The sequence below is a fragment of the Erythrolamprus reginae genome, chromosome 8, assembly GCF_031021105.1.
Source record: "Erythrolamprus reginae isolate rEryReg1 chromosome 8, rEryReg1.hap1, whole genome shotgun sequence".
Lineage (NCBI taxonomy): Eukaryota > Metazoa > Chordata > Lepidosauria > Squamata > Dipsadidae > Erythrolamprus > Erythrolamprus reginae.
The window spans coordinates 48,246,535-48,274,066 of NC_091957.1; the positions used below are offsets into that span (position 1 = coordinate 48,246,535).

The 27,532-nt window shown below is 40.4% G+C and overlaps 1 protein-coding gene across 5 annotated transcripts in view; it reads right to left on the reverse strand.

Moving 5' to 3' along the window:
• Positions 1–27,532, reverse strand: part of DIAPH2 (diaphanous related formin 2) — a 372,666-nt gene that overhangs the window by 106,017 nt on the left and 239,117 nt on the right. For all 5 annotated transcript variants that reach the window (XM_070759878.1, XM_070759879.1, XM_070759876.1 and 2 more), the window contains one exon: positions 13,184–13,309. In XM_070759878.1, coding sequence (XP_070615979.1) covers positions 13,184–13,309 — 126 coding nt within the window. The remainder of the gene's footprint in view (positions 1–13,183; positions 13,310–27,532) is intronic.

Consider the following 27,532-nt stretch of genomic DNA (forward strand, 5'->3'; position numbering starts at 1 on the left):
AGACACAAGAACAAACAGGGTTTTTTCCCCAAACGCCATCACTCTGTTAAACAAATAATTCCCTCAATACTGTCAAACTATTTACTAAATCTCCACTACTATTAATATTTTCATCGCTCCCGTCACCCTTCTCCTCCCAAAAATGACTATATGACTATAACTTTGTAGCTTGTGTCCCTATAATTTATTTGACTGGTTCCTAATACGATTTGATTGTTTTTTTGTACCTGGACGATCATTAAGTGTTGTACCTTATGATTCTTAACAAACTTATCTTTTTCTTTTATGTACACTGAGAGCATATGCACCAAGACAAATTCTTTATGTGTCCAATAACACTTGCCCAATAAAATTAATCTATTTTATTCTATTTTTTACACAGAGACACATATTGTAGCCTACTTATGATTCTAGTTATACAAAAGAATTTGTACGTGTTTGTATGTATAGAATTTAAGTCATGTAAAGAAGGTGAGAGATACAGGGGTGCTATGAAATAGCTATTTAGTAAAACCTATTATAGAACTGCACCTACTGTATTCATTTGCAGCATAAAATTTGCAGTTAGAACTACACATACTAAAAGTGAATGGAAGTACATGTTAACAATTAGGTTCAACAATCGGATCCATTGTTATCTGGGTATATGTATAAACATATTTTTAAGATTGTTATTGGATACACTTTTTTATCGGCATCCTTTAAGCTAAAACACCAAATGGAACATCAGGACTTTGCCGTGTTTCTTTTCGTTTTATATATTAAAAAAAAGCAAACAAAAAGTCTCAATTTTCTACCTGTTTTCTTTCGCAAGTATGGATGTGCTTTTAAAGAATGCACTACAATCATTGATCCCATCGCACACAGAGTGCTCTGTTGCATTCACGACACAAAGAAAGGTAGAAAACAGAGGGGAAAATACCAGCTCTGTAACAAAGGGGGATGTACGAATTGACACAATTATACGTTGCCAGGTTTGACATTTCACTATTGTGGAATGGATGAGCAGATCTTGGGACCTTAGGACTTACTTTGTTCTTTGTTGGAATTGTATGACTATGGCCAAAGGCAAAACTAAGCTTGTTTGTGTATACGTGTGTATGAGCCAAATGAAGTTCAGATTCCAGCTGAATAATCTCCGTACAGTGGTACCTCTACTTACGAACTGAATTTGTTCTGTGACCAGGTTCTTAAGTAGAAAAGTTTGTAAGAAGAAGCATTTTCCCCCCACAGGAATGAATGTAAAAGCAAACAATGTGTGCGATTGGGGAAACCACAGGGAGGGTAGAGGCCCTGTTGCTGCCTAAGCAGGGGGTTGGACTAGAAGACCTCCAAGGTCCCTTCCAACTCTGTTATTATTATTATATTATTATTATAAAGTGAATGTAATATTTTGTCCCCAACGTCCCCGCCTATTGTGGGACTCCAATGGAGTTGCAGGAAGGAAGTTCTTAAAGAACGTCTTTCTTTTCTTTTAACACCACCTTTGTTGTTGTTGTTAATTACTAAGTCATGTCTGACCCGTCTTGAATCCCATTGACTCTTTAGTACCAATTTAGTACTGATCATAAGTTGATCATTATAGACATGAGCAATAAATCAACTTAACTGAAACTTAACGTTTTTGATTCTTCATACCTGATATTAGCCTTTAAAATAAAAATCATTGGTTTCATTATACAGTGGTATCTCTACTTACGAACTTAATTCATTTTGTGACCAGGTTCTTAAGTAGAAAAGTTTGTAAGAAGAAGAAATATTTCCCATAGGAATCAATGTAAAAGCAAATAATGTGTGCGACTGGGGAAACCACAGGGAGGGTAGAGGCCATGTTTCCTCCCAGAAGATTCCTAGAGAGCCCCTACAGAGGCTTCTCCCTGCCTTTTCCGGTTACATTTTCGGAGGTTCGGGTTTGTAAGTGAAAAATGGTTCTTAAGAAGAGGCAAAAAAAAATCTTGAACACCTGGTTCTTATCTAGAAAAGTTCGTAAGTAGAGGCATTTTTAGGTAGAGGTACCACTGTATTTTAAAAAGGTCATGCCGTAGAAAAGAAGAGGATGACCCATTTTCCAATCTCTTAACTTTAAACAGATCTTGCCACAAAATATTTTACTTTGTTTACTTTATATGTTAGATTTATATTCTGTGTGCCGCTAGCTTAGCTTGGTATGTACATCAGCTTCCCTGCTTGAAGTCTGTCCTTCAAGAAAAGCCCCATGGGCACAAAGTCACATGTGAATATCCAATTCACGAAATCTTAAATCTGGAATGAATGCGCCACGGTAACTTTTGATACTGTTCTTTGGGCTAATTTGCTGCTTTAATCAGACATTCATCACTGAAGGATGAGTTCATGCAATGTAACTTTAGAGATGGGTGGATGATAGAAAGACAGACAGACTGCGGACACATAACACCTATATGCACACAAACTATTTTATATTAAAATAATGCAGACACCATTAGAAAACCATACATATAATTAGCTTCATTGCCAGGTTAATATAATATAGGTTGAATATAGAGAATTTGAAAGGGACATGGCGGTTCAGTGGCTAAGACGCTGAGCTTGTCAATCAGAAAGGTTGGTGGTTAGTAGTGATGGGTTCCTATGGGTATGGTCAGATATGCAGAACCGGTAGAAAAATTTTGATTTTTTTTCTTTTTTTTCCTATTGCAATAAATGAGGTTGAATGTGTATAATTTTAGAAGAGCTATGCATGTGTGTGGGTGTATACACATACAGTTTATATAGTAGATAATGCATATTTCTGTGTGTAATAATGTATGTACACATATGGCAAATATACGTAGAATTAAATAGTATATTTTGGATGTTCAGTAATAATAAATAGAGAGGGAAATTGTATCTCTTTGAGGCAAGGAGAGGCCAGGCACCCTAACCCTTGACGAGAGTGACGTCAAGTTGGCCACCTTTAAACCAGTCACATGACCTTTAAGCCATCCCCGGTCAGTGATCGTCAAGCCTCTCCCACCTGTCACATGGCTGGCAAGCCACACCCACAAAATAAGCCACACCCACAGTGTGGTAGTAAAAAATGTTGCAGCCCTTCACTGGCGGTTAGGCAGTTTGAATCCGTAGCGGGATGAGCACCCGTTATTTGTCCCAGCTTCTGCCAACCTAGCAATTAGAAAGCACGTTAAAAATTCAACTAGAAAAATAGGAACCACTTTGGTAACAGCATTCCATGTGCTTTTGGTGTTTAGTCATGCCAGCCACATGACTATGGAGAACATCTTCAGACAGCTCTGGCTCCTCGGCTTTGAAACAGAGATGAGAACCGCCCCCTAGAGTTGGAAATAACTAGCACATAGGTGCGAGGGAGCATTTACCTTATAGAGAATTTGCCTGACTCACTAAAATTGCTGAGCGAAGGAAGGCATTCCCCACTGGATATTACATTTAATCACAGCTGATGAACTGTGTACCTTTTCATTTAAGTAGACAATTACCCTGTTTCCAGAGTTGCACAAAGGCAAAGAAGGGGGGAGTGGTGAGCTCAGGAAGAACCCCCACTCTATTATTCAATCTCACCTAAATTCATTTTTACGCTCGCTGTTTATCGTGTTTTGCGATTTACAGTTACAAGATGAATCCTGACAGAATCATGAGCTTGAAGAGTTTTAGATTTCAGCCACTGTCCGCGGAATTTGTAATTATGACAGTGAAATGCTCTACCACCGAGACTCCTGAGGTTTCCCCAAAGCTGCGTCTTTGGAGAAACCTCATAAAAGCATAATTTATTCATATTTAAAGTTCTAGGCTGCATTAACAGAGGGATACAATCGAGATCACGTGAAGTGTTAATACCACTTTATATGGCCACACTTGGAATATTGCATTCGGTTTTGATCGCCACAATGCAAAAAGGATGTTGAGACTCTAGAAAAAGTGCAGAGAAGAGCGACAAAGATGATTAGGGGACTGGAGGCTAAAACATATGAAGAGCGGTTGCGGGAACTGGACATGGCTAGTTTAATGAAAAGAAGGACCAGGGGAGATATGATAGCAGTGTTCCAATATCTCAGGGTCTGCCACAAAGAAGAGGGAGTCAAGCTATTCTCCAAAGCACCTGTAGACAGAACAAGAAGCAATGGGTGAAAACTAATCAAGGAGAGAAGCAACTTAGAACTAAGGAGAAATTTCTCGACAGTTAAAACAATTGATCCATGGAACAGCTTGCCTCCAGATGCTGGATAAGCAGATGTTGGATAACCATCTGTCTGAAATAGTGTAGGGTTTCCTGCCTAAGCAGGGGGTTGGACTAGAAGACCTCCAAGGTCCTTTCCAACTCAGTTATTATTGTATTATTATTATAAAATAGATGTAATATTTTGCCCCCAAGTCCCAGCCTATTGTGGGACTCCAATGAGTTGCAGGAAGGAGGTTCTTAAAGAATGTCTTAATTTTCTTTTAACACCACCTTTGTTGTTATTGTTAGTTACTAAGTCGTGTCTGACCCATCTTGAATCCTGTTGACTCTTAAGTACCAATTTAGTGCTGATCATAAGTTGATCATTATAGACATGAGCAATATATCAGCGTAACTGAATCTTAACATTTTTGATGCTTCATACCTGATATTAGCCTTTAAAAAAATTAAAATCATTCTTTTCATTATACAGTGGTACCTCTACTTCTGAACTTAATTCGTTCCGTGACCAGGTTCTTAAGTAGAAAAGTTTGTAAGAAGAAGCAATTTTTCCCATAGGAATCAATGTAAAAGCAAATAAGGTGTGCGATTGGGGAAACCACAGGAAGGGTGGAGGCCCTGTTTTCTCCCAGGAGATTCCTAGAGAGGCCCCATGGAGGCTTCTCCCTGCCTTTTCCAACCCTGTTTCCTTTCAGGAGATTCCTAGAGAGGCCCCACGGAGGCTTCTCCCTGCCTTTTCCAACCCTGTTTCCTCCAAGGAGATTCCTAGAGAGGCCCCACGGAGGCTTCTCCCTGCCTTTTCCAACCCTGTTTCCTTTCAGGAGATTCCTAGAGAGGCCCCACGGAGGCTTCTCCCTGCCTTTTCCAACCCTGTTTCCTCCAAGGAGATTCCTAGAGAGGCCCCACGGAGGCTTCTCCCTGCCTTTTCCAACCCTGTTTCCTCCAAGGAGATTCCTAGAGAGGCCCCATGGAGGCTTCTCCCTGCCTTTTCCAACCCTGTTTCCTTTCAGGAGATTCCTAGAGAGGCCCCACGGAGGCTTCTCCCTGCCTTTTCCAACCCTGTTTCCTCCAAGGAGATTCCTAGAGAGGCCCCACGGAGGCTTCTCCCTGCCTTTTCCAGTTACAATTTTGGAGGCTCAGGTTTGTAAGTGGAACATGGTTCTTGAGAAGAAGCAAAAAAATCTTGAACACCCAGTTCTTAACTAGAAAAATTCGTAAGTAGAGGCATTTGTATGTAGAGGTACCACTGTAATGCCTAGAGTGACAAGAAACCATATATCCATCTCACTACGCAGGTGGGGTGAGAAAAGCTGCTTCGTTCTGATTGACTTGTATGAAGGTTTTGAGTCCAGGAAGCCTTGCCATGCCTGATCAGCGGGGCATCATTAGCACATCGACAAAAAGCACTGACAGAACGTTAATGACATTTATACCACATCAGCTATCAACACCTGGGATTTCTTGAAAGCTCCTTATGGAGGAATAAATTCAGTTAAACTATTCTGAGGTGCACAATTCTGTACAGCACTTTTTTTTTTCCCTGGCAGAGAGAGGAGGGTTGCGCCACGGCATGATTGCCAACATTAAAACCTGAGCATTTTCTCAGCTAATGTCTTCCCCAAAGTGAGCAAGAGGGATAAACAGACAAATAAACCGGAGCGCTGATCTGTGGTGATCCAGGTTTAATTCACCACTCAATTAAGGAGCTCACTGGATGGGTTTCAGCTAATCACTGCAGCTTAGATTCAGGCCGCTTCACAAAGCTACGGACGGATGGCGTAGAGAAGGCAGGAAGACCCCCTAATCATTGCCACCTTAGATGCTTAGATCTAAGCAGTATATTAAAAAAAATGTATGGTAGCTTTGTACAGAGAAATTTTTGTCACCCTGAAAAGAAGAGCTTGGAAAAACATCATAAATGGGTATTCTATTTAGTCTCTCTCTGTGTGTGCCATCTCTATATATGTCTCTATATCTCTTCATCCATCTATAATCTTTCATCCATCCATCCATCCATCTCAGCTATCAATAAAATTAACTGCCTTGGAAATGGCCCTGGGTTGGGCCGAGAGGCAAATAAGGAGCTGTGATGTTCCTTCAATACACAAGGGTGATTCGACACAAAAATATGTAACCCTTCCCTTGTGCAGAGCTGAAGGGATTGGATACTGTAGCCTAGAGGATAATTCTCTGCCTTACAAGGCAAAGGTTGCAGGTTCAAGTCCCAGTGGGTATGGCTAGCTGATGAGGCCAAAATAAGGCCAAAATAGATCTATCCTAGTCTCCCTTAATTTTCAAATTCAGCAAAAAAACATGTGACACATACATACATGCATACATACATATATACATACATACATACATACATACACACACATACATCTCTCTCCATCCATCCACCACCTTATCTGTCTGTCTGTCTGTCTGTCTGTCTGTCTGTCTATCCATCCATCCAGCCAGCCAGCCAGCTATCATTCTATGTAGTTATCTATCTATCTATCTATCTATCTATCTATCTATCTATCTATCTATCTATCTATCTATCTATCTATCTATCTATCATCTCTCCATCCATCCATCCATCCATCCACCTATATACTACTTCACATGCTTTATAGCCCTCTCTAAATGATTTCCAAAGTCGGCCTATTGCCCCCAACAATCTGGGTCCTCATTTTTACCGACCTCAGAACAATGGAAGACTGAGTCAGCCATGAGCCCTGTCAGGATTGAACTCCAGACTGTGGGCAGAGTTTGCCTGCAATATTGCATTTTAACCACCGCATCACCAGGGTTCCTAATAGCACTAGCAATAGCATTTAGATTTTACAGACCCTCTCTAAGAGGTTTACAGAGTCAGCCCATCGCCCCTAACAATTTGGGTCCTCATTTTAGCCAACTTGGAAGAATGGAAGAGCCTGGTGAGATTCGATCTGCCAAACAGCTGGCAATGGGTGATCAGCAGAAGTAGCCTGCAGTACTCCACACTGTACCTCCACACTGTACTGTGCCTCCACAGCTCTTAGTGGGCAATAGAACCTAGTTAACAGAAACTAAAAATCCGAAAGTGTTCTGGATATGTTTTCAAAGAATGGCGCATCATGATGCATTGCAGCATGCATTGTAATATCTAACCATACTTCGTTATGAGCCAAGAATTATTATTATTTTTAATTCTAGAGGGTAGGAAATACCCCCAAACCCTTGAGCTCCTTTTCTGCTTGCTTTTTAAAATAGATTACAAAATATGTATATTGGTAGAATTAAGGGAGAAAAAAGATGCTTGATGACAGTAAGAAATGGAATTTCGATCCCCATAATTTCTTGTAGCTGATAACATAATTTTTAGCATGTATTATGTCCTAGGATTTCAGATTGTTCTGCGATGCTCTTTAGTGTTTTTAAATCCGATGAGATTTAGGTAATGTGAATTCACTCATAAATTAACTATAAGTAGTTTTCCATTTCTACGAGTTAAACAACGTTTACATCGTAAACAAATGAAAAGCATTGCAGCAGTGACAAAGTACACATATACATATTTCATTTCATTATTTCCCACCATGTTGGTAGAGAAAGTTTTTAGAGAGAAAATAATTTCCTTCTTTTGATTAACCTTTACATTTCTACATTTCTCAAGGCATCTGTGGATTATTTAGATTATCCAAAACCGTTCTTCCTTTCTGCAATTATCCATTTTGTTAACAAATAATCTGACAGTTTGTACTTCGAATTAGATATCAAATGTTATTTCTTCCGTCATTAAGATATTAATGGTATTATCCAAAAATACATAATCTTGCCAATTACAGGAACCAGAGAACAGTTAAATTAATACAATCAAAAACAGAGTACTCCTTTTATTGAAGTGCTTTCGGTACTAATTTGCACCATTGATGCCACATGTTTTCTTATCACTAATTGCAAAATTATGTAGGAATCACAAAATATTTGACTTTCTGTGCAACCGATAAGTTACAATGCCAGCTCTTCTCCGCTAATAGAATAATGAGAGGAAATGAGCTAAAAGTCAAAGATAATTACCTCACTGGTACAGCACGGTTATGAAACACAAAAGCAATACATATGTCGAATCAAGGGGGGAAAAGGATGATAATTTGGTTATAGAATTGTTGATTGGGATACTGTGGGCAATAGAAACATAGAAACATAGAAGATTGACAGCAGAAAAAGACATCCTGGTCCATCTAGTCTGCCCTTATACTATTTCCTGTATTTTATCGAAGAATGGATCTATGTTTATCCCAGGCATGTTTAAATTCAGTTCCTGTGGATTTACCAACCACGTCTGCTGGAAGTTTGTTCCAAGCATCTACTACTCTTTCAGTACAATAATATTTTCTCACACTGCTTATGACCTTTTCCCCAACTAACCTCAGTTTGTGACCCCCTGTTCTTGTGTTCACTTTCCTATTAAAAACACTTCTCTCCTGAACCTTATTTAACCCTTTAACGTATTTAAATGTTTCAATCTCAAATACTCAAATCTAACAGTGTTACAGTTGAAGCTAGTCAAGAATATGTCGCAACCACATTTCAACAGCGCCTGCCATCGTGGACCACCTCAAAAAAAGGATATTTTTGAGTTGGGGAATGTACACAAAAGTCCAACTCGGTGTTCAACAAGCACGGGAGTCTTTTTTTTTCTCTTAGAAGTTAAGGTGAGCAACTTGGGACATGATAGATACCCAGACTTGTAGAAATGACCGAGATATTAAAACTTAAGAGTCCTCTAATGAAGATCAGGAAGAGATTGAAGACAATATCATGGAATCTGCTACCAGGAGATACAGAGATAATCATTGGAATGAACAGGTTGAAAAGGAGATTAAATGAATACATAGTACATAAGGCCGTGATGGCGAACCTATGGCATATCGAAGGACACGCAAAGCATTGCCCTATGTCAGCATTGGCACACCTGGTGTAAACTAGCCACCTGGTTCTCGGCCTTGGGGAAGGCCGTTTCGCTCTCCTAAGGCTTCAGAGAAGATTCCTGAAGCTCCGGAATGTAAAAAACAGCCCAACGGACAAACCGGAAGTTTGGAAAACTGACTTCCGGTTTTCCCATTCTGCTGTTTTTCACACTCTGGGGCTTAAAGAAGCTCCCGTGAAGCCTCCGGAGTGCAAAAAACAGCCCAACAGGCAAACCAGAAGTCAATTTTTCTGAACTTCCGGTTTGCCCATTTGGCCATTTTTTCACCATCCCAGGCTTCAGTGAGGCCTGTACGGGGGGGATTGTGCACGTATGCAGGGGCAGCGCAGGAGGGTTGCGCATCATGGGCAGGAGGTAATGGATGTGGGCATGTGCACGCCCACACACAAACTCTCTTTTCGCACACGAACCAAAAAAGGTTCGCCATCGCTGACATAAGGTCTCATCTGCAGGTTATGCATTCCATATCACAAGCAAAAGGTTTCATAGGGTCAACTGTTGAGGAACACAAGTAGACGAATGTTGTTGGGACGCTTCCTGGGTGTGAGACAGGCATCTGACTTGTTGCTATGGCAACAAGGTACTCTATTTTGATTAGGCCTGGTTGTTGTGTTTAACAACTTCTTAGGAAAGTAAGCAACAAGCTACGTGGGTTATACTCATAAACAAACCCTATCAAGTTCAGTGGAGCTTATTTCCTAGAAGACGTTGATAGAATAATCATTTAAAATCATTCTACTCATAGTTTGTCTGTTTGTTTGTTTGTTTGTTTGTTTGTTTATTGATTGATTGATTGGACTTATGAGCCGCCCCTCTCCGTGGATTCGGGGCAGCTCACAACATTTCATTAAAAAAACACAGTATAAAAAACACATCTAAATCCAATTAATATAAATAATTAGTTTAAAATATTTTAAAAAGCTAAACATTTAAAAATCAAACATTCAAATACACACTACGATATCCTACACATTCATTGGCCAGAGACTGGGGTCTAGTGACCCCAAGCCTGGTTTTCATATTCTTACGAAAGGAAAAGAGGCTGGGGACAGTGCAAATCTCTGGGGGGAGTTGATTCCAGAGGGCTGGGCCCCCCACAAAGAAGGCTCTTCCTCTAGGACCTGCCAAGTGACATTGTTGGTGATAAGATGGCATCTGACGCTCCCTTCGCGACTAGATCTCCAATGACCGACAGGTATGAGCGAACCAGGAGCATTTGACCCCTGAGATACAGAATTAAATGGAAAGTATTCCAAATTGCCCCAGATGTCAACACAGAGTCAACAAAATTAGGAATTATGTTTTGGGAACCATTTACTTCTATGATGTTCCCTAACTTAAAGGAAGAGTGAGCTAAAACTGATGTTCTATAATCCTGAGAACAAAAGATAACAGTCAAAAGACGGGGAGATATATTTTGCAGAAGATGGATCTGAGGCTCCCTTTATGTTTTTCGGGGATGTATGCTTGTGTCTGTTAGTCATTACTTTTCATTTCAGAACGATAGGTAATTTGATACCTACAATAGCTGCTGGCAATTACTTAATTCAATCTATAATTATCTTCTTCAAACCGACGCTAAACTGCAAACCTCGGGGCATCTTGGCTTTGTGTTTCTCTTTTGCTTAATGAAAAACGGGACAGAACTCAAAAGCTTCCCAACTCTTTGGTGTCATTACTGGCCCCCAATAAAGATCCTGCCTATATTCTCCTCTTTGTTAACCACATGCGGAAGGAAGAAAGAAAATAGATGCAGTCGTATATAGGCGCCATTCTTGTAGTTTAGCACCTGGCAAGTCATAAATGGGTCTAAGAATAGAGGTTGTATTTAACTCTCATGGTGGACAGGTTTTTTTAAGAGAATATATAAATCACACACACGTGGATTTTTGTGTTAAACAGAGTAGAGTGCCTGGCCGAAGCCATTTTATTTGGGGTCTTTGGCCTGCCACACTATATATTATTCTGTCATGCCCTTTCTATTGTGGTAAAACAGAAGGGGGGGTAGTATGAGGTTGTTAGTATGTTGTCGTAACAAATTCCTTTCTAGAAAGCCAAGGTCATCCTTTGTCTTGGTGCCCCTGCACCTGGATTGAAGGAGATGGGTGGATTCTGTCAGCACGGCACTTGGAGATTGGAGAATGTGATGGACATGTAGGTATAGGGACATGGGATTGAATTTTCAACTGAGTAGTGAAACCCGGAAGACTTCAGATTCAGGTTTCAGCCAGATGTGCCAACATGGCTCAGAGAATAAATTGGGACTTTGAGGAATACTTTGACTTGGACTCTGATTTACTTTTGGATGCTGTTTGGAACCCTGGCATAGAGTAGAGTAGAGTAGGGTAGGGTAGGGTAAGGTAGGGTAGGGTAAGGTAGGGTTGGTTAAGGTAGGGTAGGGTAGAGTAGGGCAGTGTTTTTCAACCAGTGTGCCGCGGCACACTAGTGTGCCGTGAGACATGGTCAAGTGTGCCGCAAAGCTCAGAGAGAGGAAAAAAAACAAGAGCGAGAGAAAGAAAGCAAGAGAGAGAGAGAGAGCAAGAGAGAAAGAAAGAGCAAGAGAGAGAGAAAGCAAGCAAGCGAGCGAGATAGAAAAAAACAAGAGAGAGAGAAAGAAAGCAAAAGAGGGAGAGAAAGAAAGCAAGAGAGAGAAAGAAAGAAAGGGAGAGAAAAAGAAAGAACGAGAGAAAGAGAGGGAGGGAAGGTGGGAGAGAGAAAGACAGAGGGGGGTAGGGAGGGAGAGAGAAATAGAGCGAAAGGGAGGAAAAGAGAGAATTTTTTTTGTCCAAACTTTTTTTAGCCGCCTCCCCCCCCCCCTCCACTCAATGTGCCCCATGGTTTTGTAAATGTAAAAAATGTGCCGCGGCTCAAAAAAGGTTGAAAATCAATGGAGTAGGGTAAGGTAGGGTAGGGTAAGGTAGGGTAGGGTAGGGTAGAGTCAACTGGACTAGACTAGACTGGACTGGACTTGGCTAGGCTAGGCCAATAATTGGCCAAGTGTCATTAGACCCACAAGAAATTTGTCTCCAGTGCCCAAACTGCCAGTTAACATGCAAAGCAACAGATTAATATTAAACATAATAATGATACCAATAAGAGGTAGTAGTAGAGAAGATGAGAAATATAATAACGATACTATGGCCACCTTTTTTCCAGTGCCATTAAGGTATCCATCAATGTTTAAACAATCTTTTTCGTGCTCAGTCACCTACATCTCAAATCGCTTCAGTTTACACACAATCATGAATGAGAAAACCCCCAACCAAATAAGAAACTGATAAATTAATAGGGACTACTGAACCCATGCTGGCTGTAGAATGATGGGAGTCGAAGTCTTGAAGTTGCCAAGGTTGGATACCCCTGCACTAAAGTCTCCCAGGTATATCCATCAGGGAGAGAGTTTTAAGGATTTAATCTGGCAAGATTCTGTCTATTGTGCGTAAGCAGACAAAGAACTGTGCTTTATATCGATTGTTTCATTGTGCTTAGTCTGACAGTCATTTTATTTTTATGTTGTTTTTTTCTGTTGGACAAATCCATCTGGTACTTTTCACGTATCTGTTTGTCTATCCATCCGAAACTGGTACTGTCGCCAAATCTAGTCATTTTGTGTCTTATTTCCCACCCCCCAAAAATCAAAACATTGTAAAGGAAGTTGAGATTTCTTACCTTATTTCAGAACCGACAAAGGACATATAATTTCTAGGCTTCGACTGAAATTTCTATTAGTAGCCAAATGAAGTTGCCGTTTTATGCTACTGTCCAGAACACACTCATCAACCCTGGTGAAAAAAATGACTGAGATATACTTTTGATTAGAGCAAAGAATCGAGGCAAAACCCAACTCATATATTCCGTAGTCCAACTAAAATAATGAGAAAAGTAGATATTTCTTTGGAATTTCATAAGTAGGTACATCACATCTATGGGTGCTAACTTTCTGATCAAAAAGGCTGTCCTTTCATTCAAAAGTGCTGCATTGCTTAAACATTGTAAGCAGGACATATTTCACATATTTGACTAGCAAAAGAACAACAACACGCAAAAGGATATGATCATTTTTTCAACGAATTTATCATGAGGATCTTCTATTTGAGGGAACTTCTTGATGTCCCTTTCCAAACACTGAATCTGTTGTCCCATCAAATCCAGATTGCTTTTAAGACTTTGAGCTGAAACTGAGAAAAAAAAAAAAAGGTACGGTAATTCAGAAATCAGACCAGGACTTACGACTGGGGGAAAAAATAGCTATGTCAGAAGTAATATTCGTGCAGGCAGTGAAGATAATTCCATTAATACGTGCCCTCATTTTTCTGAATTACGGCTCATAAAAGTTCTACTATTCATAAAATAAGGGGAAATATATAATATAATATACGAAATCATCATGCTTAATGTGAGAATGTCACTATTTTATTCTTCCATTAGTTCAAACTAATCTAATTCTATTCAAATTTATTGATAGAAATGCTAATATTTCATTCCTTTGAATCTAATTTGTAGATTAAACAGAAACCCAGTTTCAAAGAGATTCTATCTTAGCAGTATATATAGTTGGTGATTTAAAGAAAATCTGCGGAATATATCTTTTTATCTCTTTCTCTCTAGTCATAAAAGGTAGAATCTGTAGAAACCTCTAACTGCTGTAACTTTTTACTGGTACTTGTAACTTTAATTGAATAGGATAACACAAATTATTAACGTTCCAAATAGTGGTAAGCAAAGGCACAGGAACAGTGTAACATATCACCTTTGTAATTAATTTTTTGTAATTAATTGCTAAGCAGCAGTTCAATTGTTCAGATTAATATTAAAATTTTAATCAATTAGTATTATTGTATTCACCGTGGAGTATCTTATCTTTTCTCTTAAATTATTTGGGGACAGCTTATTAGCTCTGCAGAGTAATATTGTTAAGGGAAGAGAAAAGGAATGGAACGGGGTTTTGTGTCTGTCTGTGCGTGTGTGTGTGTGTTAAAATATATACTCTGCTTTTGAAATGAGCCTTAAGGCCTTTTGTAAATAAGAAAGATGGTGTCGGTAATTGCTGAAACAAAGCAAAGCAAATAAACAAATCTGTAAGTGTAGTTCAGACAAAAGCATACCCCTTCCGCATTACAGATGAAAGAAATGGAAAGCTTGTTTCAGTCATCATTTCTATATAGAACCAAACCGGAGGGGTGGGGTTGTGATTTCTTATTTTGTGTGCTATAAATTTCATCCTGTGTACATTTATCTGTTTATTTTTATTTATTTTTTTTGTCAAACAAGTGTAGGATTGCAGTTTGTATAAACATAACATAAGTAGAAAGTGATGATAAAAGAAGACAATAGGACAGGGACGGTAGGCATGCTGGTGGGCTTATGCACACCCCTTACAAACCTCTTAGAAAAGGGGAGAGGTCAACTGTAGACAACCTGAGGTTAAAGATTTTGGGGTTTGGGGAAGAAACCACAGAGTCAGGTAATCCATTCCAGCCATTGATCACATACATACGTACGTACATACATACATACATACATACATACATACATACATACATACATAGATTTTATTTGATTTGCATGCCGCCCCTCTCTGGAGACTCGGGGCGGCTCACAACAACAATAAAACAATGCCCAACAAATCTAATAATTTAAAAACACTAAAAAAACCCTTATTAAAAGCAAAAGTACACAAACATATCCAAGCCCGTTGTTTTAGCATATAAAAGTAACAAAAGTGCTATTACAACAAAGCAAGTTAATTTGAAGGGCGTGCATAAGCGCACTACCCTGCCTACCATGCCTGTCCTAATGTCTCCACAGTTTGGTAAAATATCACTATTCATTCATTCATTCATTCATTCATTCATTCATTCATTCATTCATTCCATTTTTTAATGCCACTTTTCTCCTTAGACTCAGGGCGGTTTACAACATGTTAGTAATAGCACATTTTAACAGAGCCAGCCTATTGCCCCCACAATCCGGGTCCTCATTTTACCCACCACGGAAGGACACTGAGAGCATCTGCATCAAAGACAAATTCCTTGTGTGTCCAACCACGCTTGTCCAATGAACAATTCTTTTCTATTCTAACACGTTGTTTGAGGGAATCTTTTTGCATATAACTGCACTATAATAATAAGGGTTTTTTTAGTTGCTTTAGTATTGGATTGTTACATGCTGTTTTTATTACTGTTGTTAGCTGCCCCGAGTCTACGGAGACGGATGGCATACAAATCCAATAAATAAATAAAATAATAATAATAATAATAATTATAATAATAATAATAACAACCACCTAAAGGGAAGAAAAGCAGACAGAATGTGGAAGACAAAATCTAGTACACAAACAGTCACACCGGTATCCAGAAATAGAAGATTGTTTTTCAAACTCCAGGATTATAGCTGTGCTTGCCAAAAAAGCAATCCAAGCCTCACAAATACATTTCCAAACACACAAACACAAATTGCTTCAACAGACCATCCATGGTGGAGGAGGATGGTGAAAGACAGGTTAAGGATTTCTGCCACCGAGTCATTTTCTTTTCATCGCGTCACAGAAGCACAAATAATTCAAAACCAGCTTTTAAACAGATTATTACTTAGGGACCAATTCATCCTGGCGAGTGTCTCCAATGCGGGAAAGGTCATAAGACTCATTTCGTTGTCGAAATGACAAGTAATTTGCGAGACTCTTAAAGCAGTCGGGCTGTAAAAATTGCCTACAGAGAAAAGGAGGCAAAAGGAAGAACAATTTCTCCCTCAAAGATTGTCTTAGCAATTTCGCTCGAGTGAGTCCTATCCCTGATACCAGGGATACCAAAAAACGTAAAGAAATAAAATGATACAATTTAATTGGAATTTTTAAATCCAGAATGACTTTAAATCCTCATATTCAGATTGCAACGCAAATACTTTAAAGTTCTATACATTTCACACTCTTACTTTAGCTAAAGGAAAGAGTTGGCTTTACTAAGGCTTGTCCTCAGGACACCAAAACTGTTGCTAGGATACTACAGGAAAGCACTGCTCTTATCCAATTTGAAATCCTGCAAATTATCTATAACCGGGATGGCAAACCTATGGCATGCGTGCCACAAGTAGCATGAGAAGTCATATCTGAGGTACGCGAGGCGTTGCCCTACGTCAGCTCCAGTGCTCATGAATGCTCTGTCCAGCTGATTTTAGGCCTTGCGGAAGGCCATTTTCTACTCCCCGGCCTTCAGGTGGCTTTCCTGAAGCCTCTGGAGTATGAAAAATGGCCCAATGAGCAAATCTGTTTTTCTGGACGTCCGGCTTGCCTGTTGGGCCACTTTTAGCACTCTGGAGGCTTCAGGGAAACCTGAAGGGGTAAATCACAATGAAGGTTTATCCACCAAAGTATAATCAGATTATATAGCTTTTCAGCTACTTATGTTTTCAGTTTTAATTCCCCTGAGAGAAATGTGAACATACCACAAGAGGTTGTCAGGGTTCCAAATAAGACGCCCAAAGAAATAAAACTCTGAGGCTTGAGTTTCCTCAAAGTTCCTATCTATCTATCTATCTATCTATCTATCTATCTATCTATCTATCTATCTATCTATCTATCTATCTATCTTATATCTATCTATCTATCTATCTATCTATCTATCTATCTATCGTCTGTCTGTCTGTCTATCTATCAATCTATCTATCTATCATCTATCTATCTATCATCTATCATCTATCTATCTATCTATCTATCTATCTATCTATCATCTATCTATCTATCTATCTATCTATCTATCTATCTATCTATCGTCTGTCTATCTATCTATCTATCTATCTATCTATCTATCTATCTATCAATCTATCTATCTATCTATCTATCATCTATCTATCTATCTATCATCTATCTATCATCTATCAATCTATCTATCTATCTATCTATCTATCTATCTATCATCTATCATCTATCTATCTATCTATCTATCTATCAATCAATCAATCAATCAATCAATCAATCATCTATCAGCAAAGGTGGGTTTTCAGAACCTTACAGAAGCTGGGATGAGTGGGGGCAGTGTGAATCTCTGGAGAGAGTTTGTTCCAAAGGACCAGGGCCGCCACAGAGAAGGCTCTTCCCCTAGGCCCTGCCAGATGACATTCTCTGGCTGATGGGATCTGGAGAAGGCTGACTCTATGGGACCTGACCAGCCGCTGGGATGCATGAGGCAGAAGACGGTCCTGTAAGTAATCTGGTCCTAAGACATGTAGGGCTTTATAGGTCATGATCAACACTTTGAATTGTGTTCAGAGACCAATCAGCAACCAGTGCAGTGATGCAGTGATGGTGAGATGTGGGTGTCAAGGATTAGCTCTATTTTACGAGATATATCATATTGGCGCATCTGGGAAAACCCGAATCTGAAAGCTTCCAGTTTGCCCCACCCAAAAGAAAGTTCAGGGTCTCTGCCCCTGCACTATGCCACATGTCCATCACATGGTCCAATTAATGCACTGTCCCGACTGGAGACGCCTCCCAGACACATCCCTGCAAGGCAGAGTGACCTTGACTGTCAGAGAAAGGAATGTTATTTTGATTATATCTCCCTGCTCACACAATCCTGCCTCCCAGTTTCCCATAGCACTAAATGTGACACATCTGAAGATCCAACGCCCAAAAATTGGCTTCCAAGTTTGACAGGGGTATTATTTATCTTAAAATTCTTGGTTTGCCTTCATGGCACCGGACCAGATTATCTCAGGGACCGCCTTCTGAGACACGAATCCCAGCGACCAGTTAGGTCCCACAGAGTGGGTCTTCTCCGGGTCCCGTCAACTAAGCAATGCCGCTTGGCGGGACCCAGGGGAAGAGCCTTCTCTGTGGCGGCCCCGGCCCTCTGGACCCAACTCCCCCCAGATATTAGAATTGCCCCCACCCTCCTTGCCTTTTGTAAACTACTTAAAACCCACCTCTGCTGCCAGGCATGGGGGAATTAAGATTCCTTTTCCCCCCAGGCCTTTACAATTTTATGCATGGTATGTTTGTATGTATGTTTGGGTTTTTTATATTAAGGGGTTTTTAATTCGTTTTTTAGTATTGGATTATGATTGTACACTGTTTTATGATTGCTGTTAGCCGCCCCGAGTCTTCGGAGAGGGGCGGCATATAAATCCAATAAATAATAATAATAATAATAATAATAATAATAATAGTATTATGATAATCTCCATCAGGATTTCCAATCTTGGGCTTGCTGGATAATATTTGGAGTTGATATACACAAGTTCATAAACACTGTGGCTCTATCACTAAAATGATAAAGAAAAACAACACAACAGGCGACCATTCCTGTTTTATGGTATCTCCACGATTAAAAAAATAATAATAATGAAATCCCTGAAGCAGTACAAAAAGTAAAATAAAGAACTTATAGTTAAAGCCATCGTACGTTAAACCTGTCCTTGTCTTCTGAAAAAATTAATCTTGCAGAAAAATCTTACTTAGAGAAAACGGTTTCAGGCTGCTCTGTTCATTTACCTGAGCAGGAAAGAGAGAACAAAATTTTAATACAAGAGTATTTCACAACCAGTTTTTGCCCAGGAAGGCATCAGGCCTCATCAGAATTTAACGAGACATTTAATCTCGGAAATAAATTAACTGACATTGTAAGATCATGTTTAATGAGGCAAGAATGCAAAAAAGAAGTCTATGCTCTAATGGTAGTATAACCTATGAAAAATAAGTGTAAGACTCATCAATTGTTTACTTTTCTGTTCGATACAGACAGATAGACTTTCAAAGTTCATAATTAAGGCAGTGAGTCAGCTAATGTCTCTTCTTCTTCTTTACTGCAGTAAAACAGATGATAAATGGAGGTGATAATTACAAGTGTAAGTGTTCCATGAACATTTCATTTGCGAGCTATGAGCTGTTCAAATTCGGAGCTTAGTACCAAATCAGATGTGGTGTGCACAGTTCTTTTAAGCGCTTAAAGACAGATGGAAACGGAGAAAGTAGTTGGAACTAATTTAAGGTCACCCGAAAATCAAAACTCCAAAAAAACCCTCCTTCTCCTATGATGCCATCTTCATCCTGAAAATAAATCCCTACAAACTAGCTTCAATAGAACCATCTGGACAAAAAACCCCCACAAGATTCTACACCAAACACATCAGCCATAAACTTTGGGCCTTGTAATTGGAAAGTTATCCAACAGTGATCAAGGTGGCATCCTACCCAACTTCAGATATGAGCTGTGAAAGATGAGAGCAATTTTGCCCTCAAATTTTAGAGAACAAGCTGCATGTGCTCCTGAGGGTTATATCAAGTCTTCTATCATCAGGCTAAATCTAAACGACTTCAAACAACTGGAAAAAGCTTTGCTAGATAATTTGGAGGCAATGCAATGAAAAATAAAAAAATAAAATGTCTTTGGTTTCATAATGATGAGGTTGAGTGAATTTGAAGTGGATTTCTTCCACCTGCAATTCAAATTGCTTCACTGTCCTGGATTTACATTATTAAATGCTGACCTGGTCAGGTTCTACAGTACAGGACAGTGATGGCAAACCTCTGGCATGGGTGCCACAGGTGGCAAACGGAGTCATATCTGCTGGCACATGAGCCGCTGCCCTCCTCGATCCACAGCTCACATTAGAGAAACACCTTTCAGCTGTGGTGAGGGGGGCGTTCGCCCAGGTTCGCCTGGTGCACCAGTTGCGGCCCTATTTGGATCGGGAGTCACTGCTCACAGTCCCTCATGCCCTCATCACCTCGAGGCTCGACTACTGTAACGCTCTTTACATGGGGCTACCTTTGAAAAGTGTTCGGAAACTTCAGATCGTGCAGAATGCAGCTGCGAGAGCAATCATGGGCTTTCCCAAATATGCCCATGTCACACCAACACTCCGCAGTCTGCATTGGTTGCCAATCAGTTTCCGGTCACAATTCAAAGTGTCGGTTATGACCTATAAAGCCCTTCATGGCACTGGACCAGATTATCTCAGGGACCGCCTTCTGCTGCATGAATCCCAGCGACCAGTTAGGTCCCACAGAGTGGGTCTTCTCCGGGTCCCGTCAACCAAACAATGTCGCTTGGTGGGGCCCAGGGGAAGAGCCTTCTCTGTGGCGGCCCCGGCCCTCTGGAACCAACTCCCCCCAGAGATTAGAATTGCCCCCACCCTCCTTGCCTTTCGTAAGCTGCTTAAAACCCAGCTCTGCCGCCAGGCATGGGGGAATTGAGATACCCTTTCCCCCTAGGCCTTTACAATTTTATGCATGGTATGTCTGTATGTATGGTTGGTTTTTATAATAATGGGTTTTTAACTGTTTTTAGTATTGGATTATTGTTATATGCTGTTTTATTGCTGTTGTTAGCCGCCCCGAGTCTGCGGAGAGGGGCAGCATACAAATCCAATAATAAAATTAATATATAAATAAATAAATAAATAAATAAAAATAAATAAATATAAATAAACATAAATAAATAAATAAATAAATAAATAAAAATAAATAAATAAATATAAATAAATAGATAAATAAATAAATAAATAAATAAATAAATAAATAAATAAATAGTTCAGCTCCTACATGCATGTATGTGCTGGCCAGCTGATTTTTGGCTTGCACAGAGGCTCTGGGGAGGCATTGTTGGCTTCCAGAGAGTCTCCAGAGAGCCTCCCACACCTCCAGGGAAGCCTTTGGAGCCTGGGGAGGGTGAAACATGAGCCTACTGAGCCCACCAGAAGTTGGGAAACAGGCTGTTTCCGGCCTCCAGAGGACCTCTGGGGGTGGGGGAAGCTGTTTTCGTCCTCCCCAGGCATTGAATTGTGATAATGAACTTTTACCTAGTAGAAACGGAAGTGCACCTGAATTGCTGGTATCTGATGTCAGCGAACCAACAAGAAACATAGAACCATAGAAGACTGACGGCAGAAAAAGACCTCATGGTCCATCTAGTCTGCCCTTATACTATTTCCTGTATTTTATCTTACAATGGAGATATGTTTATCCCAGGCATGTTTAAATTCAGTTACTGTGGATTTACCAACCACGTCTGCTGGAAGTTTATTCCAAGGATCTACTACTCTTCCAGTAAAATAATATTTTTACTGGCATCTGAGAAATAAATCACAATCCACTGCTGTGGTCTCACAAAAGGTTCGATTTATTAACAAAGCCATTTTGGATTTGTGGCGGTCGAACCAGCAATTCAGATTCACTTCCATTTCTACTAGGTAAAGGTTCAATATCACAAACCCACACCCACAAGTGTAATCACGTGGACCAATGCGGGAAAGGAGTGCTGGCTTCTTCACTTGTTCAGTCGCGTAGGACTCTGCACATCTCTCTCTCTCTCCCCCTCCCTCTATCCCTATCGCTGCTACTGTGTCAGGTGGCCTGATACCAAGTCTCTTGTTGTGAGCGTCCCCTAATGGCCTTCTGGTACATTACATATGCTCCCAAGACATTATAGCAGGGGTGTCAAACTCAAGGCCCAGGGGCCGAATGTGGCCCACAGGGTGCTTATATCTGGTCCAACAGCGAATGACTGCCCCACAGTGCCTCTTCCAGCAAAAACGGAGCTCAGAAAGTCTCTGGATCTCCGTTTTTACTGACACAAGATTGCGGAAAGCCGTCAGAGTTGAAAATGAAATTTGGGACGTTGCCTCCACCCCCACTTGAGGTCAAACCCAATTCTGATGCGGCCTTCAATGAAATCAAGTTTGACACCCCTGCATTAAACACATATCCTAGTAGGGAAAAAATGTAAAAATATAATTAGGAGAGTTGGTAGTACAGTGTTCCCTCGATTTTCGCGGGGGATGCGTTCCGAGACCGCCCGCAAAAGTCGAATTTCCGCAAAGTAGAGATGCGGAAGTAAATACAGTATTTTTGGCTATGAACAGTATCCCAAGCCTTCCCGTAGCACTTTAAACCCCTAAATTACAATTTCCCATTCCCTTCGCAACCATTTAGATTATTACTTACCATGTTTATTTATTGAAGTTTATTTAAAAAATGTTTTTTAAAGGCAGAGGAAAGTTTGGCAATGACATATGACGTCATCGGGTGGGAAAAACCGTGGTATAGGGGGGGAAACCGTGAAGTATTTTTTAATTAATATTTTTGAAAAACCGTGGCATAGACGTTCCACGAAGTTCGAACCCGCGAAAATCGAGGGAACACTGTATACAATAATAGGGCTGATATGCATTGGAAATATTTTATTGCTTTGCAGCAGGAAGGGTACAGTATGAAATATACCCTATAAGCAGAACATTCTATAATAAAAGGAAGAGGCACAAGAACACAGTACTAATACATTTTTCGCGGCATTACAACAGCAGAACTGAAGGTGGAATTGCAACTATCATCTCAGGAGTAATCAAATCACCCAAGAAGCCAACCGAGGTCTTTCTGTGTCTATTAAGCCTCAGACTATCACCAGGCTCCTAATTCAAACAACTGGTTCTTCAGGCATAGAGTGAATTCTCAGAGAGAGTACACTCTATTGATCTCCTTGCCTGCCTATCTACTTGACCCAACCGTAGAAAGCAAAGCAAATAAAAAACAGCCACTGTATTGCTTTCTGGAACAGGCGACAAATAGGAGGGGATGCTGTTGGAGCAAAGATGGATTGTTCTGATTTTCTGGCGGTTATTAGCTACCTCTTTTAGTGGGCCAGGTTCATCCACATGAGTTCAATGGAAATAAACTTCTGGTAAAAATTAATGTCTTTCATGCGGCTTCTTTCTTTTTTAAGGTTTTATTTTTTTTTAAGTTCTCACAAAGAGAAAGGCTGTATGCTGCCTCCCTTTAAGAGCTTCGTGAGTTAGGATATGTCTCCTAGTGCTTCCAACTTTTTTTTTTCAAAGCCTCTCAAATCCCAGCAAATATTAACATCTTTTTCTTTTATACAGAACTGGAAAGAGTTCTGATGAATTGAATTTGGGTGGTTGGAGGTAGGTAGGTAGGTAGGTAGGTAGGTAGATAGACAGACAGACAGATAGATAGATAAAGGTAGGTAGCTAGGTAGATAGATAGATAGATAGATAGATAGATAGATAGATAGATAGACAGACAGACAGACAGACAGACAGACAGACAGACAGACAGACAGACAGACAGATAAAGGTAGATAGATAGGTAGATAAATAGGTAGGTAGGTACGTAGGTAGGTAGGTAGGTAGGTAGGTAGATAGATAGATAGATAGATAGATAGATGTAGGTAGGTAGATAGGTAGATAGATAAATAGATAGATAGATAGATAGATAGATAGATAGATAGATAGATAGATAGATAGATAGATAGATGTAGGTAGGTAGATAGGTAGATAGATAAATAGATAGATAGATAGATAGATAGATAGATAGATAGATAGATAGATAGACAGACAGACAGACAGACAGACAGACAGATAAAGGTAGATAGCTAGGTAGATAAATAGGTAGGTAGGTAGGTAGATAGATAGACAGACAGACAGACAGACAGATAAAGGTAGATAGCTAGGTAGATAAGTAGGTAGGTAGATAGATAGATAGATAGATAGATAGATAGATAGATAGATAGATAGATAGATAAAGGTAGGTAGGTAGGTAGGCAGGCAGACAGACAGAGATAAGTAGGTAGGTAGGTAGGTAGGTAGGTAGGTAGGTATGGATGGATGGATGGGGAGGTGGGAGAGGGAAGGAGAGAGAAAGAAAGAAAGAAAGGATGGATTGATAGATGATAGAGAGATGGTATATGATAGATTTACCTCTTCAACCAGCAGTGAAACTCTCTGGGTAAAATCAATTCCAAACAATGTAGAAGCAGAGATAATTCATCTATTGCTCATCCTATGGCTTGCAAATGCCTAGAGAATTTAGTTGTCAAGCATCTAACAAGCCAACGGTGCTTCTTTAATGTCCAGATCAATAGCCTACAGAATAGGCATTATAAAAAAGACTAATATATTGAGAGAGAAGGAGGAGGAGAACCTGTGCTCTAGAAGTTAAAGCTAGTGCCTTACATGCAGACTCCCCAGGTTCAAATCCCGGCAAGGGTAGGGCTAGCTGATGAGAGAAAAATAGCTTGAAATAGATCTATACTAGTCTCCCTTTTCATTATCAGCAAAAATATGTCTGTGTCACACACACACACACACACTTGCAACCCAAAATAGAAGAATAGGTGTGCTTGTAAGCGTTGTAAACTTTATTTTAAATTGTACTGTTTTCCTTCCCTCCCCCCAAATATGTTCTCCGTCCATTTACAAATAAAGTAGTGAACCTCATTCCATCAATGTTTTTTAATGACTCTATTTGAAATGAGCTGTGGCGTTTTAGCTGACTCCTCTTCTCAAAATTAAATATTAATGGCAAAATGTTGATCATCCAAATCAATAAGTAAGAACTGATGTCCTACTGAAACTATATTGGCGGGCCCCAGGGGAAGAGCCTTCTCTGTGGTGGCCCCAGCCCTCTGGAATCAACTCCCCCCGGAGATTAGAACGGCCCCCACCCTCCTTGTCTTTTGCAAATTACTCAAGACCCACCTATATCGCCAGGCATGGGGGAACTGAGACATCTCCCCCAGGCTTTTATATTTTATGTTTGGTATGTATGAGTTGTATGGTTTTAACTGCTGGGGGTTTTATATATTTTTTACTTCAATATTAGATTTGTTTCAATGTTACATTGTTTTATTACTGTTGTGAGCCACTCCGAGCCTTTGGAGAGGGGCGGCATACAAATATAATAATAATAATAATAATAATAATAATAATAATAATAATAATAATAATAGTAATAGTAATAGTAGTAGTAGTAGTAGTTGTTGTTGTTGTTGTTGTTGTTGTTGTTATTATTATTATTATTATTATTATTATTATTATTATTATTATTATTATATTGTGGATCCCGATAGCTTTCTAGATACAGTGATACCTCGTCTTACAAATCCCTCAACATACAAACTTTTCAAGATACGAACCCAGGGTTTAATATTTTTTTGCCTCTTCTTCCGAACTATTTTCACCTAACGAACCTGCCGCCGCCGCTGGGATGTCCCATCTCCGGAGTGCCATTGCCAGCGAACCGCCCGTTTTTGTGATGCTGGGATTCCCCTGCAGCATCGCAAAAATGCGGAAGTCCGGAGGTGGGGTTTCCCATGGAGGGGAGCCTCAGTAAAATCGCAGCATTTGCGGAAGTCCAGATGTGGGGTTTCCCATGGAGGGGAGCCTCAGTAAAATCGCAGCATTTGCGGAAGTCCAGATGTGGGGTTTCCCATGGAGGGGAGCCTCAGTAAAATCGCAGCATTTGCGGAAGTCCGGAGGTGGGGTTTCCCATGGAGGGGAGCCTCAGTAAAATCGCAGCATTTGCGGAAGTCCAGATGTGGGGTTTCCCATGGAGGGGAGCCTCAGTAAAATCGCAGCATTTGCGGAAGTCCAGATGTGGGGTTTCCCATGGAGGGGAGCCTCAGTAAAATCGCAGCATTTGCGGAAGTCCAGATGTGGGGTTTCCCATGGAGGGGAGCCTCAGTAAAATCGCAGCATTTGCGGAAGTCCAGATGTGGGGTTTCCCATGGAGGGGAGCCTCATGGGAATTCCACCAGTGCGAAAACGGGCGCTTCGGCTGGCAAAAGCGGTGAATTTTGGGCTTGCACGCATTAATCGCTTTTCCATTGGTTCCTATGGGAAACAGTGTTTTGTCTTATGAACTTTTCACCTTATGAAAAGTAAGCTCTTAAAAACCCACCTCTGTGGTCAGGCATGGGGGAATTGAAATATTCCCTTCTCCTAGGCTTATAAAATTTATGTATGGTATGACTGTATGTATGACTTATCTCTTAAATTGGGGTTTTTAGATTTTTTAATATTAGATTTGTTTATGTTGTCTTTTTACTGTTGTTAGACGCCCCAAGTCTGCGGAGAGGGGCGGCATACAAATCTAATAAATGAATGAATGAATGAATGAATGAATAAATAATCGAATGAATGAATGAATGAATGAATGAATGAATAAATAAGAACCTCGTCCTGGAACCAATTAAGTTTGTAAGACAAGGTATCACTGTATAAGTCAAAGTGCCAATAAAGGTTTGGTTTCTGTGTATTTTAAGACTGCATCTTCAAGGGAAACTGACCTATCCAGAAGATTCTCTGCATGGGGCTACCTTTGAAAAGTGTTCGGAAACTTCAGATCGTGCAGAATGCAGCTGCGAGAGCAGTCATGGGCTTACCTAGGTATGCCCATGTTTCACCATCACTCCGCAGTCTGCATTGGTTGCCAATCAGTTTCCGGTCACAATTCAAAGTGTTGGTTATGACCTTTAAAGCCCTTCATGGCATTGGACCAGAATATCTCTGAGACAGCCTCCTGCCGCACGAATCCCAGCGACCGATCAGGTCCCACAGAGTGAGCCTTCTCCGGGTCCCGTCAACTAAACAATGTCGGTTGGTGGGCCCCAGGGGAAGAGCCTTCTCTGTGGCGGCACCGGCCCTCTGGAACCAACTCCCCCCGGAGATTAGAACTGCCCCTACTCTTCCTGCCTTCCGTAAACTCCTTAAAACCCACCTTTGCCGTCAGGCATGGGGGAACTGAAACATCTTCCCCTGGGCATGTTTAATTTATATATGGTATGCTTGTGTGTATGTCTGTTAAATATTTAAATATTTTAATTTTAAATTTGTTAGATTATTTATGATTTGTTTCCACGTGTTGTGAGCTGCCCCGAGTCTTCGGAGAGGGGCGGCATACAAATCTAAGTAATAAATAAAAATAAATAAATTCTTAGATCCACTGTTAGATCAAACTGATTCTCATCACTCTTACCAATTATCCCTTTTTGAGGATGTTAAGGTTCACCCAAACAAGATTTTTGTGTATGTGTGTGACAAATCATAGCCTTTATGATTTAGAATGGAATTCCCTTTTGAAGTCATTTTTCCACCCTGATGATTTTGTGGAAATTTATTAAAAGTGAGCTCCTCCCGAAAGTGTTGAGAAAGTCTACAAGTTGACATCATTAGGGATTATTAAGTGCCGCTGTTTTGCTTCATGTTTCCAACGATGAAATGTTCAGAGGCCACAGTGGCTACAGTGTGAAGAAAACTCACACACTTAATTATAAACGACAATGTATAAACGAGACTGTTTCTATCAAGCAGATCAACAGAGGAGGAAGAGAATAATAAGGCCGAAATAATTTGTCTCGTTTTGGCTTCATAGCTGTTGTGGTTCAGCCTGAGGCTGCTCAGGGACCGGCTGTGTCTCTGCTGGCTCCATGCCCGGAGGAGGATGACAGCGAAGAGGAGGGGGCTGAACAGTCGGACGGGGGAGAGGAAAATCAGGAATGGGATGAAGGAGAACAGCATGAGAGCCCCAGGCTCTCCCCAGCCAGTAGTTTGGAGTCATTAGGTGATGAAGCTCAAGCCGTCATTGACATGCGACAGAGACGGTC